Source organism: Amblyraja radiata, chromosome 21, assembly GCF_010909765.2.
Source record: "Amblyraja radiata isolate CabotCenter1 chromosome 21, sAmbRad1.1.pri, whole genome shotgun sequence".
Classification (NCBI taxonomy): Eukaryota; Metazoa; Chordata; class Chondrichthyes; order Rajiformes; family Rajidae; genus Amblyraja; species Amblyraja radiata.
This window is the reverse complement of record NC_045976.1, coordinates 35,019,254-35,036,352: the sequence shown is the minus strand read 5'-3', so window position 1 is coordinate 35,036,352 and position 17,099 is coordinate 35,019,254. Positions and strand designations below refer to the sequence as shown.

General features: G+C 40.9%; 1 protein-coding gene across 1 annotated transcript in view; it reads right to left on the bottom strand.

Annotated features, from left to right (window-relative positions):
* ube2h (ubiquitin conjugating enzyme E2 H) overlaps window positions 1-15,836 on the bottom strand; it is a 78,332-nt gene extending 62,496 nt beyond the window's left edge. Inside the window, exon 1 of the mRNA XM_033040060.1 lies at window positions 15,168-15,836. Coding sequence (XP_032895951.1) covers window positions 15,168-15,220 — 53 coding nt within the window. The 5' untranslated portion in view covers window positions 15,221-15,836. The remainder of the gene's footprint in view (window positions 1-15,167) is intronic.
* Between the last annotated feature and the right edge of the window lie 1,263 nt (window positions 15,837-17,099).

Here is a 17,099-nt window from a genome sequence, read left to right as displayed (position 1 = left end):
GACAATAAAGTTGAATTGAATTGAACTAATTCCTCAGATATACTCAAGGAATATCAAGGTTCACTCCGACATCTAACAGAGAGTCAGTCTCATATCCGTGTTGTTAACAGCAGAATAAATACTCAAATTAATGCAGCCAATTATGCATCCTTTTCCCCTCAATGAAAAACCTTGCTTATTGTTCACTTTAAACTTTTCTTGGTCTTCCTGTATGCCTTTGTAGTCTAACTGGATACATTCCAGACACCAGCTGAAAGGATTCACCTGCAGAATTTACTGCTTGACTGATGAGAGCAACCAAGTTGTTAGCTAGCCAGCAGTCAGTACCGAAAATGATTGTTATCCACTCTGCATTTGAAGAGTGAACGTTGGGAAATATGTAGGTAGGAAGGAAGTGGGTTGGGTTCAGGAAGAATCTGAAGCAAAATCAAGTTTCAGGCAAATTTGATTTTTGACAGACAAACATTCAGTCTACTTCACCAGGGCACCAGCCAAGATCAAACAAAGCCAAGATCTTTGTCTGTTGGCCCCTGGAGTTTGTCATTTCAACCAGCTATCCACATAACTACAGCACAAATGTTCATGATAGAATGAATAAAGAACATACCAGTCCAGTATAAACACAGAAAATAGAAAAGCACAGGCATAGACCCTTTGGTTCCCTCCACAGCACCACTTTCCAAGCACCAACCACTCTGGGGGAACAAAAATATTTGCCTTAAATGTCACCTTTAAAATTTAGACACAAGGAACTGCAAATGCTGGTTGATACACAAACGGACACAAAGTGCCCGAGTATCTCAACAGGTAAAGCAGCATCTTTGGATAGTTTATATGGGCCACATGGTTAGTGTGGTGAGTTGAGAGGAAGGGTCTCTTTCCATGCTGTATTTTTCCAGGATTCTATGTGAGATAGTCCCTGGAGACTTATCAAGTGCCTTATAAATCCTCAGCATTACATCCCTGTTTTTCTATTTTAGTCCTCTCAAAATAAATGCTAGATTTACTTTTGCCTTCCTTACTACCAATTTAACTTGCAAATTAACATTGTGGGAATCCTGCACCATCACTCCCAAGTCCATTTGCAGCTTCCCAAACTTTTTATGCTTCATTTTTCTTTTTAACTAAATTTACATAATTTCTCGTTGTCCAAGATTCCCTAACCTTGCCATCCTCGTCTCTCTTCCTCATTGGAATTTAAGGTTCATTCATTCTTCAAGACTTAATCACAAACATTTTTTATACAGTTGGTTCAATGGATTCGGTAGGATTACACTAAAGTTTAAGACTTAACTAACTGAGAAGGTGCTTGATTCAATTGGGCCTTGCGTGGGATCATTATTTTTAATGATCTCAACTAGCACATGGAAAAATGACAAGACATGTATTCGAATATACGGTTAAGAAAAAAACTCTTTCGGTGTTTATGTCAATTTGGTTTTACTGCAGGAAAGGGATCTCAATATGTAAAATGTAGCATTACCACATTTAGGAGAATTATCTTAAATTACTTTATTCCAATTATTTTTCCAAATGAAGTCAAAATAGTTACATGCGTACATAACAGCTAATTGGCCCACAGATTAGACATTTTTGATCACCAGGACAAAATTCACTCAGACACATGGGAGGGAGGCTCCTGCTGTTCAGCCAAGTAATTCATAAACACTCGGAAAACAGGTTTGGACATTGACGTTATTTTCTCACTGCTGCATCATAGTAATGGACTACTGAAGGTCAATACCTTAGACTGAAACATGAACCCACTTCTTCTGATTCAAAAGGGAGTAGAAGATACTGAAGACTTATATCACCTGTGAATATTAGAGTAATGCTTCAACATACATATTTAAAATAATTTTAGCATGTTATTATTTGGGTGCTACAATAGTCGGGACCACATTTATTACAGAATAGAAAGCAATCTGCTTTCAGTCCATGTAGCATTGTTAGTAGTGTAAATTGCAGAGCTATTAATAGATTTCGTGAATAGAAACTGTAGCAGTGGATTTCAAAATGTTTAAATCCGAATAATTCACTTAGAACCCAATAAGATTGGATATTTATTAAGTGAAAAGATAGAATAAACTTAATGTTTAAGAAAGAGCTGCAGATGCTGGAAAGATCGAAGGTAGACAAAAATGCTAGAGAAACTCAGCGGGTGAGGCAGCATCTATGGAGCGAAGGAATAGGTGACGTTTCGGGTCGAGACCCTTCTTCAGTCTGAAGAAGGGTCTCGACCCAAAACGTCATCTATGTCTTCGCTCCATAGATGCTGCCTCACCCGCTGAGTTTCTCCAAAATAAACTTCATAGTCAGCACACAAAAAGACCAGCCTTTAAACCCGGATGACTGGAATACAAGAAGATGCAAACTCTAATTTTGTTTTCGAGTGCCCTATATGCTGTGCATTTCTGGGCAAAACACCTTCAAGGGGAATTGCTTGGTCTTGGAAGGACTGCAGTATGGATTCATAATGCTGACTGGAATTCAACAGCCAAATTCCAAGGAGAAATTATAGTAAATTTTCCTGGAATTCAGCATGTTTAGAGCTGTGATTGAAGCGCGGAATTTAAGGGGAATTAGGTAGATATTGGAAAACCACCAGCATATTGGTGTGTTGGAAACCAGGAGCCTTGATCCAACACCAATGCGGTTGGCAAACATTTCTAGAAATGTGAGTTTTGCCACTTTTCCTCAAGATAGATTTATCATCAAGGTGGCTAAAATTAGAGTATCAAAGGCTAGCAAGCAACCAGATAATCAATGTCCACAATGGTCAATGCCATTAAGACAATACTGGGGATAAAACTGAATTCCTTAGAAAATTGAGTCGCTGGAAAAGCTCAGAGGTTCAACCACTACTTGCCACTGGATCACAACAAATAGCACCATTTATCACAAAATGCTAATCAGTGCATTAATTCACATACTACAGTTGTAAGATTGAAAAAAACTAGGAGAGCCTTTATTCATACAGAAAATGTTATGTTGATTTTATGTTTGTTTAACCTCCTCAAAGGAATCCTGCGCTTCTACCTTTACTGATTATTTAGAATCTATCTTAACTATCATCCTAAAATACCTGTCAATTTAAATGTGTAAAGGGAAGTCACCATTGTTTTTTTCTTAGACATTATCTTGGGATCAAGGATGACTTGCCTCCATTTCAATTCTGTGGCCTCAGAGTTGGCTGATGTGATGCCATTAATGTGGAACCAACAGTCTGACAGAGGTTGGGCAATAGTGTTTGATGTGGTTTCCTTTTGTTTACCCTCGATTTTCACATTTCTGATGATGAGGCTCACGATAATCTATGCCATCCCAAATCTTTCATTTTGCAAGATTAAAGGCCAAGGCTCCCCCAAAGTTGGCGGTGGCATTACAGCCTTTCAAGGAGGCTTTAAGAATATACTATACTTGCTTCATATCTTTCTGGTAATCTCCTGCCACTAAGAATGGAGTACAAGTTTGGAGAAAATGGTGCCTGGTATGTGAACAATATAGTTTGCTCATTGGAGGACTCATTGTGTGTGCTGGGGATACTGAAATGTTAGCGGTCTTCTAATTCCACCCAGTAAGTAAGTAGTAAGTAAGTAAGTTTTATTTATATAGCACGTTTTAAGTCAACTCGCATTGACACCAAAGTGCTTTACATAAAATAGATAAGTTTCCATACAAATCATAGAAGAAGGTTAAAACAAATTAAGGATTTGGGCAAGTGGTACCTCTTAGCCACATACACCATTTCCTGGTAGTGATCACTGCTGGCCAATAACTTGGCATTGTCTGCGATTTTGATTTGCGCACTTTCTTCCTCAGATAATCAAAGGTGTGCAAATGTACTGAACGCAACTGCAAAATTCATCATTGACGTCTGCTTTCAGAGAGGTAGAGTCCGAAATGTAGGCCGAATTCCTTACTATGTTGTGTGGACTTTTACTGTACAAGAGTATTGTGTGGAAGGGACAGGTTGGTAGAGAACCATGGGACATTGCACCAAACATCCACACAATGTTCACCAAGGCTTACGAGTGCCTGAATTAATAACACAGTGCCCTCCAAAATGTTTGGGATAAAGACCCATCATTTATTTATTTGCCTCTGTATTCCACAATTTAAGATTTGAAATAGAAAAAAAAAAATCACATGTGGTTAAAGTGCACATTGTCAGATTTTATTAAAGGGTGTTTTTATACATTTTAGTTTCACCATGTAGAAATGACAGCAGTGTTTATACATAATCCCCCCTCCTCCTCCCTTTTTCAGGGCACCATAATGTTTGGGACACATGTCTTCACAGGTGTTTGTAATTGTTTCCTGTGTATTGAATTGCCTCCTTAATGCAGGTATAAGAGAGCTCTCAGCACCAAGTCTTTCCTCCAGTCTTTCCATCACCTTTGGAAACTTTTATTGCTGTTTTATCAACATGTGGACCAAAGTTGTGCCAAAGAAAGTCAAATAAGCCATTATGAGACAAAGAAACAAGAGTAAAACTGTTGTAGACATCAGCCAAACCTTTGGCTTACCAAATTCAACTGTTTGGAACATAATTAAGAAGAAAGAGAGCACAGGTGGTGAGCCTACTCATCGCAAAGGGACTGGCAGGCCAGGGAAGACCTCCACAGCTGATGACTGAAGAATTCTCTCTTTTATAAAGACAAATCCCCAAACACAGATCAGAAACACTCTTCAGGAGTCAGATGCAGCACCTAGACTGTGGAACAGTATCCCTCTCCTCATCAGAACTGCCCCCTCCATGGACTCCTTTAAATCGAAGTTCAAAACCTATTTCTACTCCCTAGCATATTTTGAAGCCCTCTGAGGGGGTGCTGTAAACAGTTTATGTATGTATTGTTAGGTCTGTGTAGCATTGTATGTAGCACATTAGTATCTGCTCTGATGTACAGCACTTTGGTCATCATGAGTTGTTTTTTAAATGTGCTATACAAATAAAATTAATTGATTGATTGAGGTGTGGATTTGTCAATGACCACTGTCTGCAGATGAATTCATGAACCGAAATACAGAGGCTGCACTGCAAGATGCAAACCACTGGTTAGCTGCAAAAATAGGATGGCCAGGTTACAGTTTGCCAAAAAGTACTAAAAGTGCAACCACAGTTCTGGAAAAAGGTCTTGTGGACAGATGAGACGAAGATTAACATATCAGTGATGGCAAGAGAAAAGTATGGAGAGAAGGAACTGCCTAAGATCCAAAGCATACCACCTCATCTGTGAAACACAGTGGAGGGGGTGTTATGGCCTGGGCATGTATGGCTGCTGAAGGTACTGGCTCACTTATCTTCATTGATGATACAACTGCTAATGGTAGTAGCATAATGAATTCTGAAGTGTGTAGACACATCCTATCTGCGCAAGTTCAAACAAATGCCTCAAAACTCATTGGCTGGCAGTTCATTCTACTGCAAAACAATGATCCCAAACATACTGCTAAAGCAACAAAGGAATTTTTCAATGCTAAAAAATTGTCAATTCTTGAGTGGCCAAGTCAATCACCCAATCTGAACCCAATTACGCATGCCTTTTATATGATGAAGAGAAAACTGAAGGGGACTAGCCCCCAAGACAAGCATAAGCTAAAGATGGCTGCAATACAGGCATGGCAGAGTATCACCAGAGAAGACATCCAGCAACTGGTGATGTCCATGAATTGCAGACTTTAAGCAGTCATTGCATGCAAAGGATATGCAACAAAATATGAAACATGACTACTTTCATTTACATGACATTGCTGTGTCCCAAACATTATGGTGCCCTGAAATAGGGGGACTATGTATAAACACTGCTGTCATTTCTACATGGTGAAACCAAAATGTATAAAACTGGCCTTTATTAAAATCTGACAATGTGCACTATAACCACATGTGATTTTTTTTTTCTATTACAAATCTCAAATTGTGAAGTACAGAGGCAAATAAATAAATGACGGGTCTTTGTCCCAAACATTATGGAGGGCACTGTGAGATTAAAGAAGGCTCTCTACCCGAAACATCATCTTTTTTATTTTCTCCAGAGATGCTGCCTAACCCGCTGAGTTACTCAAGCATTTTGTGTATCATGAGTCGTATCTTCAGTGTAAACCAGCATTTGCAGTTCCTTCCTAGACACAAGATTGGTATCTGAACATGCACATGCAAACCTCATGTGAAGACTGCATTTCAATGACAAAAATTGGAATATCCTTGCTTTTACACTAAAGACAATGGTGATTGATGTTTCTTTTCTTTCTCTGGATAAACTAAATTCTAGCAGGAAATTTGTTGCAAACAGATCCAGTACTGCAGCGAAATCTATAGCACTGTTACACATTTTTTTTCCCTTGTGGTGTGGAGGAGTTTCCAAATTTAAGAGCACCTTGCATTAATGATCTTGTCATCATTTTCATCACCCCAGTCCCTGTGGTTTCTGGCAAAAGCCAAGAAACATCTTATCAATGTTAATTACTGCAGACTTCAAGGCAATCCAGACACCTAGAATCTGCGACTGTTAACTACATGTGTTGGAAAGAACTGCAGATGCTGGTTTAAATAGAAGAGAGTCACAAAATGCTGGAGTAACTCAGCGGGACAGGCAGCATCTCTGGAGAGGAATGGGTGATGTTTCGGGTTGAGAGCTTTCTTCAGACTGATGTCGGGGAGTGGGCGGTACAGAGATAAAATGTAGTCAGACAGTAAGTCTGGTAGGAGAACTGGGAAAGGGGAGAGGATGGAGAGAGGGAGAAAGCAAGGGCTATTTGAAGTCAATGTTCACACCGCTGGGGTGTAAGCTACCCAAGCGAAATATGAGGTGCTGCTCCTCCAATTTGCGCTTGGAGGCCTCACTCTGACAATGGAGGACGCCCAAGACAGAAAGGTCAGTGTTGGATTGGGAGGAGGAGTTAAAGTGTTGAGCAACTGGGAGATCAGGTAGGTTTAGGTGGACTGAGCGAAGGTGTTCAGCGAAACGATCGCCGAGCCTGCGCTTGGTCTCGCCGATATACAGGAGTTCGCTGAACGCCTCTGCTAATCTACCTGATCTTCCGGTTGCTCAACACTTTAACTCCCCCTCCCATTCCCACACTAACCTTTCTGTCTTGGGCCTTCTCCATTGTCAGACTGAAGCCCAGCACAAATTGGAGGAACAGCACCACATATTTTGCTTGTTTAGCTTACACCCCAGTAGAATGAACATTAACTTATCTAACTACGTAGCCCTTGCTTTCTCTCTCTCCCCATCCCCTCCCCCTTCCCAGTTCTCCTACCAGTCTTACTGTCTCAGTTATCTACAGGTCATGGCTCAGGCGATGTAGACATCCTGAACAGGCTTACTTGGACATTGATGTAATATCAAGTGCCTGGATGGGGGTTATTATTACTACAAGGGTTCTCTCCACTCCCCTCCATCACAAAATGCAAGTATTCTTAGCAATCACTGTAGCTTCCAGAGTTGTGCTGATGACCATAGCATGCTTGTTTTGTGTTAGAGGAAATAGGACATCATGAAACCTTTAGTTATTCCACAGGGAATGTCACTAAGATGTCCGACTATCTTATTTTTTGACTGTAAAGCCAACCTCAGGGAGAATCCAGTTTGCTCATCACTTTATTCTTGAGCTGGCCAGCACCTGCCTGTCAAGTTCCCAAGACTCAATGTGAAAATGACCAAATAATCTGTTGTGCAAGGATAAGTCTTATTGGACTGTTTTCCTCCAAAATGACTCCATAAGCCTTCAGCTCAAAATGGAAAACAAATACCTATTTACCATGTTATCAAAAGATTCATAGCTTGGAAGCCACAACTTCTCACTCTGCTCGAGTCAAGATTTTTCATTCATCTCCAAAATGGGATCCAAATGCACAACCTGATTTAGATCAGCAAGCCTGCAATAGACTCCCATGAACAATTTCTTTATCTTTTTGCAGATCCAATTTGTGGATGTGAACAAAAAAATGGTTACATTCATCATGAGCCTCATTACCTCAAAGTAAGTTACTTCTGAAGAATAGAGCTCTCATAAACGACATCTCATTTTTAAACAGAAGTTGGCCGTGCTTCATGACAGAGTCTGAAGACGGGTCATGACCCAACATGTCATCTGCCCATTTCTCTCCACAGATTCTACCTGATTCGCTGTATTCCGCTAGCAGTTTTTGTATTCAAGATTCCAGCATCTGAGGTCTCTTGTGTCCCAGGATATTGTTTTACTGCACTGAAATGTTTGCGGTAATGAAATTCTTACCCAGAAACTAAATGGAAACTATGTAAATGACCAGCAGAAAATAGATCACAATAATAAAAAGATCAAATGAACACGGATTACTGCATAACTGAACAGCTCAGGCTTCTCAAATATAACAGAAAACAGAGTCTCTGGTAACTTCAAGGAGTGGTTTAGGCATAGGTGAAATCATGCCTCAAAATTGAAACCAGGAACATATATTACAATAGTCCTCAATGACAAGACCAAAATAATATTCAGATGTTGAAAAGCAAAAATGCTGTAGATGTTGGAAATCTGAAATGGTAGAAAAAGCCAAAACATTCAGTTAATCAGAGAGCATGTGTGGAGAGAAAGTCAACATTTCATGCCAATGACAATCAGCTGTTCTTAAAGATCACTTGTTTCTCACTCCACATATTGTATGTGTTACTGCAGCAACAATTAATACAATTCTAAAAAAAAACAGAAGCAGGAGGCAGCATTCAACCATTTAATAGGTTCACGGCTAATACCCAGTCCATTATTTCTTAAGATCATAACACTTTTCTGCAGCAACCACATTCCCAAAGATGTTCTTACTGTTCAAAAATCTATTCAGACTTGCACTAAGTAAATGAACCCCTGGAGTTGAGAATTCAAAGCCTCTATCTTCTGAACAAGAAATGTCTCCTCAATGGTCAGTTCCTTCGAATCATGTCAGCACAGACATTGTGGGCCAAATGACCTGTTCCTGTGCTGTACTGTTCTGTTCTATGTTCTTTAAAAGACAGCCCTCTGAATAAATCATTCTTTCTAATCCACACTCAACTCAGAACAGACTGGATTACAAACTTAAACAATTAGTACAGTAATCAGTAGCCTGCACATCTTCAACTGCTTTTGCAAGGTTGACCATGTCCAAGTTTGGCCACCATCTTATCTGGTGCCCTTCAACCTCATTTGATTTAGAAATTGTACATTTCTATTTGGAAAGTACAGGGTTTTTTTTTTTTAAATAATTCCTTCTCAGCCATATCTATTTCTCTTTTTTATTTCCCATTTATCCCCTTTGGGGAAAACCAAACTAATGCAGGGAGGTTATCAAGAACAATACTGTACTATTGTTTCCAACTAACAGCCGGGGCATTTCACACTTCACCAGAGAATATCAATTTTAACAAAACTGGCACATGTAACTTGAAGTTGACCACCAATGAAACAACCCAATCAACCTACCAAGGCCAGACGTCACAAAGTTGCAACCATTTCGAACATCAGATAACCAAAAAAACCTTAACAGCCATAACATTTTTTGAACACATTGCATCTTTCTTTAAATGCCAAAGCTAATATTGAATGTTGCCCAAAGATCAGGGAGTTGCACAGTCTCCTGCCCAGAGTAGGGGAATTGAGGACCAGAGGACACAGGTTCAAGGTGAAGGGGAAAAGATTTAATAGGAATCTGAGGGGTAACTTTTTCACACAAAGGGTGGTGGGTGTATGGAACAAGCTGCCAGAGGAGGTAGTTGAGGCTGGGACTATCCCAACGTTTAAGAAATAGTTAAGACAGGTACATGGATAGTACAGGTTTGGAGGGATATGGACCAAGCGCAGGCAGGTGGGACTAGTGTAGATGGAACGTTGACCGATGTGGGCAAGTTGGGCCGAAGGGCCTGTTTCCACACTGTATCACTCTATGACTCAGCTGGTAAGGTTCTTTTGAATTACTCATTCAAGGAATGTGGGCTTTGCAAAATGCCCCAGCATTTAATTACCCATCCCCAATTGTGCTTGAATAGATAGGGTAGAGGCACAGAGTATTTTACCCAGAGTTGGGGAATCAAAAGCCAGAGGACTTAGGGTTAAGGTGAAAGGGGAAAGATTTAGAAGGAATCTGAAAGGCAACTTTTTCACACAGAGGGAGGTGGGTATACGGAATGAGCTGCCAGAAGAGGTAGTTGAGGTAGGTACTATAACAACATTGGGCAGTACGGTGACGTAGCGGTAGAGTTACTGCCTTACAGTGCCAGAGAACCGGGTTTGATCCTGAGCTTGTACGTTCTCCCCGTGACCTGCATGGGGTTTCTCTGAGATCTTTGGTTTCCTCCTACACTCTAAAGACGTACAGGTTGTAGGTTAATTGGCTTGGTATAAATGTAAAAAGAATATCCCCAGTATGTGAAGGGCAGTGTTAATGTGTGGGGATCGCTGGTCGGTGCGGACTTGGTCGAAGGGCCTGTTTCCACGCTGTATCTATAATCTATAAACGAAACTAAAATTTAACAGACATCTGTACAAGTACACGGATAGGAAAGGTTTAGATGAATATGGACAAAATACAGGCAGGTAGGACGGGTGTAGATGGGGCATCTTGTTCGGCATAGGAAACTACAAGTAAGGTGATGGTGGCAAGCTGCTTCGTGAACCGCTGTAGTCCGGGAGGTGTGGGGTTGTGAGGTGCTATCCAAGGCATCTTGGCACGTTGCTGCAATGCATCCTACAGATTGAACAAACTCCACCCTATAGTGCATTGGTGGAAGAGTGAACAGAGTGACTATCATGCAGGCTACTATGTCCTTGTGTTACAAGAACCATACAGACCAAAAATGCTACGTTCAACTCCTAGAGAACCCTGGTTTGTTCACAACTACTTGGCCATAAAGGGAAAAGACACTAGAAGTGACAAGGCATCGACTAAAGATTATATATTTAAATGCCTGTTGCTGCAATCTTGAAGAAAAAAAAGTTTACATTCCAGGCAAATCAGGTTTGATTCATTGACTGTAAATATCAGCACCGTCTCTTTCCTGACCCACCGAGTGTGCCCAACATAGCACTTTTCAATTTCCAGCATCTGCAGCTTTTTGCTTTTACATTGTATCAGCATTACCTGGGAGCTGCTTTTGGTGTCCATGCATTGCAGGGAAAAACATTACTTAAATTGCATGTTTCAATATGGATACCAGTACGTTTCCCATGGGCTTTCACTCCTCACCTCAAATTACAAGCAAATACCACGAAGATATAATTACCAGAACATCATCGTAACTTGTTAGGCTATTTCTCTCTAAACATAACCCCAGTTTAGAAATTATATTGCTTGTGTTTCCCGGGCCCCTCCTGCAAGCCAACTCTGCAGAGAAAGAGTATGCCAGAGGTGAGAATAATCATCAGCGTTTCACAGATGCAAGCTTCATGAATTGTGTTGAACATTGAATAAGCCTTTGCAAATTCATGAATCATAAGCAAATTCAATCAACAGAACATGCATATACACTAGTACAACCAGCTATCATGCTAATCACACAAGTTCCATTCTTCCTTTCTCAATGCTTAATTTTTCTACCTCAATTAGGTCTGCAGCAGCATGATATTCTCAGGGTCATTTTTGTCAAATAGAACCGCACAATAACACAAAACAACTGATGATCCTCTGTACAACCAGTTCCATTTGCTTCCCATAAAATATACACTGTATTCCATAAGTAGGTTAAATATTTATTTCAATTCCTTTTAAAAAGCAACGGTGACACAAAATGCTGAAGTAACTCAGCGGGACAGGCAGTATCTCTGGAGAGAAGGAATGGGTGACATTTCGGCTCGAGACCCTTCTTCAAACTGATGTCAGGGGAGTGGGCAGGACAGAGATAGAATGTAGTCGGAGACAGTAAGACTGGTGGGAGAACTGGGAAGAGGGAGGGGATGGAGAGAGAGGGAAAGCTGTTAGAGAAGTCAATGTTCATACCGCTGGGATGTATGTTACAGAAGCGAAATATGAGGTGCTGTTCCTCCAATTTGCACTGAACCTCACTCCGACAATGGAGGAGGCCCAGGACAGAAAGGTCAGATTGGGAATGGGAGGGGGAGTTAAAGTACTGAGCAACCAGGAGATCAGGTAGGTTTTAATTAAGTTAAAACCCTTAGGTTGGATACCCAGTCTTGAAATCAGCCGCACCTGAATGCAGTTTCAATCCAAATGAATAGATTAAAGACGCACTCTTGCAGTGTGCAAGTTAAAGTTTAAAATTTCCTCTGAACTTTATGATGTAAATTCATGTGGCACTTTTATTAAAGTCAATGATGCAATGATGAATAGTCCAGCCTCTAAGGTATGGTAAACATTTCCATCATCTGCTCTGCCCCAATATACCATCAATGACAGACTTTAGTCATCATGAGCCACGCTATCAAACACCACTCAAACACTTTAATCAACTCCTAATTTAGCCTCATGTCCACTTTGTGAAGTATTCTTTAATAGGTTTATAGTGAATAAGTCATAATATCAAAGCCTTTCTTTGTAGATCTTCACTTCAACAGGGTACTACTAGAGATACCAACCATCAAGCAATCACTCAACTGAAAAAGGGGTGATTTGTGAATAAAAACATTACCCTAAATTTGATCTCATCCTGCAGAGAAGAAAGTTCAACCACATCAGCTGATCTTAACCAGGGATACTCGGAACACTCAGTACTCTGAGGAAACAAATTCCACGAATTCACTGGGTACTATGTTAAAAAACATGTGTGCACGTTAGTGAGAACAGAATGTAGTGCTTTTAATTGGTCAAACATACCACTTGCATTTAAAATCCAGGATGTAAACTGAAATCAAAAATACAGGGATGTGGTTGGAGTGGTAATCTTAGGTCACCAGCTGGGGAAATTAGTTTCTAATATCCTCACTAAAGGATTAATATGAATGTCATTTTTTTTCTTCAACTTCCATCCCTTCTTTCCTCCATATCAAAGATGGACGAGTAATGCAGCATTAGTTCAACAGGCGTTGGAAGAGGCCTATGAAAACATTCTGCTCAGATGCCCTCAAATTACAAATTTCCCCATCACGCCCACGTTCTTATCAACAGTCAACTTCAACATTTTCACAAAATATCGATCGTAGATCAGCAACATGTTTGGTACATCTTAGTGGAAAGGTGGTTTTAATGGAATTCACCCAATTACGAAAATCAAATATTGAATCCTGATACGAGAACTTATTTCATCATACAAGTCAATTGAAACGTGCATCATCCTGTCAGTTAAGTGTAAAGCAGATCTGTGATCAATGCCTGGTTGAAAAAAGTAACGTGCCAGACCAAAATACCTTCCCGACAACTGCAGAAAATGAGACAGGGTTAAGTAGTCATGACATCGAATATTAACCTGGGTGACTTTGTTACAGAGTACTTAAAGGCAGAAATACAAAAGTCAGCTGCTGACAATAGACACTGGAAGTCTGGGAATAGCCTGGATGATTGTCCTCTGAGCTGCAATAGCGAGGTAAATTAGGAAACACCATGTGTGTTGAGCTTGCACATGTGCATCTGATAGCATGGTACAAAGGAAATAGTCCTGACTGATGCTTAAAACAGAGGACATATTAAATAACTTACACCTATAAACATTTTATGAAAAGTGAGCTTGACAAATTTTACACATAACCAGTGCTTGTATTTTTAAATGAAGGCTAAGATTTCTTTTTTTCCCCCTCCAATTACACGCACTGCTGACCTTTCTAACAGTGGACAGCTCATAATAAGTCATCCAAAACGATGGAATTAATCAACCTCTTAGTTAAATGACCTATTTCTTAACACAGAAGTAAACTTTAGAACATTTCAGAATTCCATTTTTTATATAAAATGGTTGAGAATTTGTGTTGAAGAACAGTAGCGAGATGCAGCCAGATTGTTATTGGTACTGATTTGCTGTAATTTAATTTTGAACCTATAAGTGGTGAGCTGGATGTCCAAGTATTCTTTCCTTTGAGACATCGGTTAGTGTGTTAGTGTTGTAAGCTCCTCCTCCAACCCAATTCCGGCTGGTAACAGTGCAACCAATCGCTCTCTGCAGCTCACTTTAGGACCAACAGTTGCTGTCCAACGAGTTCCAGCAGGTAGCACTATTAAAAAAACAAGGCCAAAATGGGCGAGGGGCTAACAAGATATTAAAAACGTAACATTTATGCATCTTTCCATACGGAAATAAAATCCATGCCATACATTCTAACCATAAAACGAAAATGACAGGCCTGCACTTCAAAACACAGCAAGAAACAAAAAAGTCTAATTATTCACAACAACGAAAAATAAAACAATGAAGCAGCAAATATTCAACAACAAAGTGACTGCCCAATAAAATGTACAATTGGAGCATTAAAATGTAATCTGATTAAAACGAGTTGACATCGACGACCAAATTCCTTTAGTTTTTCTGTTTTTTCCCCATCCCCCTCAACTAAACCTAAACTGATCAACAAGCCAAAAATACCCTGCAAATAAACGACGTCAGACAATCCCCAACCTCTTTTATAGCTGAAAACATATAAACAAGGTTTGATGAGAAGTGACGATGTTTTATAATCATAAACCGTCTGGTGAAACATTACATCTGCTTTCAAACCAACGACACAACACAAAATAACAGGGCTAGATTTTTCTCCTGAAGATACAGGCCCAACAGGCAACAGAACAATTTGACATTACGGCCAGAAACAGTAAAACTGTCATAAATTTATAGACGCCACTAATTTAAACAAACATTCCTAAAATGTCAATTAATCTTCATCTTAAACAAAAAAAAGGTTTTGAAGAATAATAAAACTTCACAATAAAAGGGGACGCCTTAAAATCCGTCACCATTTGAACGTTTACACCAGTTTTCGATATAAACCATTGAACAGCCCGAAAACCTGACAAACATAACCTCCAAAAAAATTCAACCATCACCTACATGTCAGCTGCCTTTTCATAAATAACGAAGTGCACAATTAGATATTAAAATACCCAAATGATGGGCTAAACCTGTGGTAGGGCACTAAATAAAAGAAAACCAGCCTGCAACACAAACAAACGGCGCAGTTGACAGGATAATTAACAGGCGAGACAAAGAAACAGAGGAGGGGGAAATGAGAGAAAAATGAAGCCCCTCCGTGGGGAGGTTTGCTTGTCTGAAGGATACAGTTTGACCACATCGGTGTCCATTCGTCTCTTTCCAGGGCTCGGGGATGACATGTCGCCGCTGTTGAGGTGGCTTTTAGATCCTTCCCTGGGCCTGTCTTCCTCCAAACCCCCGAGTACACAACACACAGAAAACAAACCAAACTCTCTCAGGTGTAATCGAGACACGAAATCCCTCTTTCGAAGGGGATGCAACGAAAATAATATATATATATATGTATATATATAGATAGATATATTTGTCGGTGTATATGTCCGTTCAGCCAACGAGACAGGCGACCGGGTGGGGGGGATGCGGGGAGCGACGCGTCCGTCTGAGGGGTTCGTCCCCCACTCTGCGCTCTTCACTCGGACGACGCCACTTTGTCCTGTTCGGGCTGATTCTCTGCCAGTCTCTGAGGTTCACTTTAATGAGCGCTCTGTGATGGCGGCTGTTTGTTTTGGCCCCTATCCTCACACGGTTACCCCACCACACGACGACCACGACCACCCTCCTCCTGCTCCTCCTCCTCCTCTTCGCTCCTTCGTCCTCCTCCACTTCACACTTTTCCCCTTCTCTCCCTCTCTCTCGATCTCTCTCCCTCTCCCTCCCTCTCTTCACCTCCTCTCCAGCTTCCTCTCACTCTGACTCTTCTCTGATCCTGAACCTTCTCTCCAATACCCGCCCGTGACGTTGACGTTGTTGTTTGTCGGCGTCGTCCTCCACGACGCTGTACGTGGCCTCACCGCCCCCTTCCTCCCACAGCCCTCTGGGACTTGTAGTCTTTTCTATTAAAACAAAAACAAAAAACACCAAACAAACTCAAGAGTCAAAATTGACGCAAAATGCTGGAGTAACTCTGCATGACAGGCAGCATCTCTGGAGAGAAGGAATGGGTGAAGTTTTGAGTGGTGAATCTCTGGAATTCTCTGCCACAGAAGGTAGTTGAGGCCAGTTCATTGGCTATATTTAAGAGGGAGTTAGATGTGGCCCTTGTGGCTAAAGGGATCAGGGGGTATGGAGAGAAGGCAGGTACAGGATACTGAGTTGGATGATCAGCCATGATCATATTGAATGGCGGTGCAGGCTCGAAGGGCCGAATGGCCTACTCCTGCACCTATTTTCTATGTTTCTATGTTTCTATCAGATTGAGAGTCAGAAGAGAGGGAACCTAGGGATATGGAAGGGTAAGGTATGAAAAGGACAGTTCAAAGCAGATGCTGTTCAAGGAAATGTAGAATGGTTCATTGTTGCCTATGGGGAAGGTAACAACGAGGCATACAAACAGTAAAATTAATCACGGGGGCAGTGAAACTACTTGGAGAACTAGGGTGCGGGAGGGATGGAGAGTGAGGGAAAGCAAAGGTTACTTGAAGTTAGAGAAATCAATATTCATACCACTGGGTTGTAAGCTGCCCAGAGAAATATGAGTTGCTGTTCCTCCAATTTGCATTGTGCCTCACTCTGTCATCCACAAACTCCTTTCAACCGTCACAGTGGCACAGTGGTAGAGTTGCTGCCTTACAGAGAATGCAGCGTCGGAGACCCCGGTTCGATCCTGACTACGGGCGCTGTCTGTACGGACTTTGTACGTTCTCCCCGTGATCTGTGTGGGTTTTCTCCGAGATCTTCGGTTTCCTTCCACAATTCGGTTTCCTTCCAAGACTTACAGGTTTGTAGGTTAATTGGCTTGGTAAATGTAAAAATTTACACCCTAGTGGGTGTAGCATAGTGTTAATGTGTGGGGATTGCTGGTCGGTGCAGACCCGGTGGGCCCAAAGGCCTGTTTCCGCACTGTATCTCTAAACTAAACTAGACTAAATTCCACTAAGTTAATGTCCTTATATTTTAAAAAAACAATCTTTGTAAAACTACTTTTTCCTTTATTTCAAAAATGACCATTACTCAACAGGCACATGTTGGTGGTCTTTCAAGTACCAATAATTCCAAAAA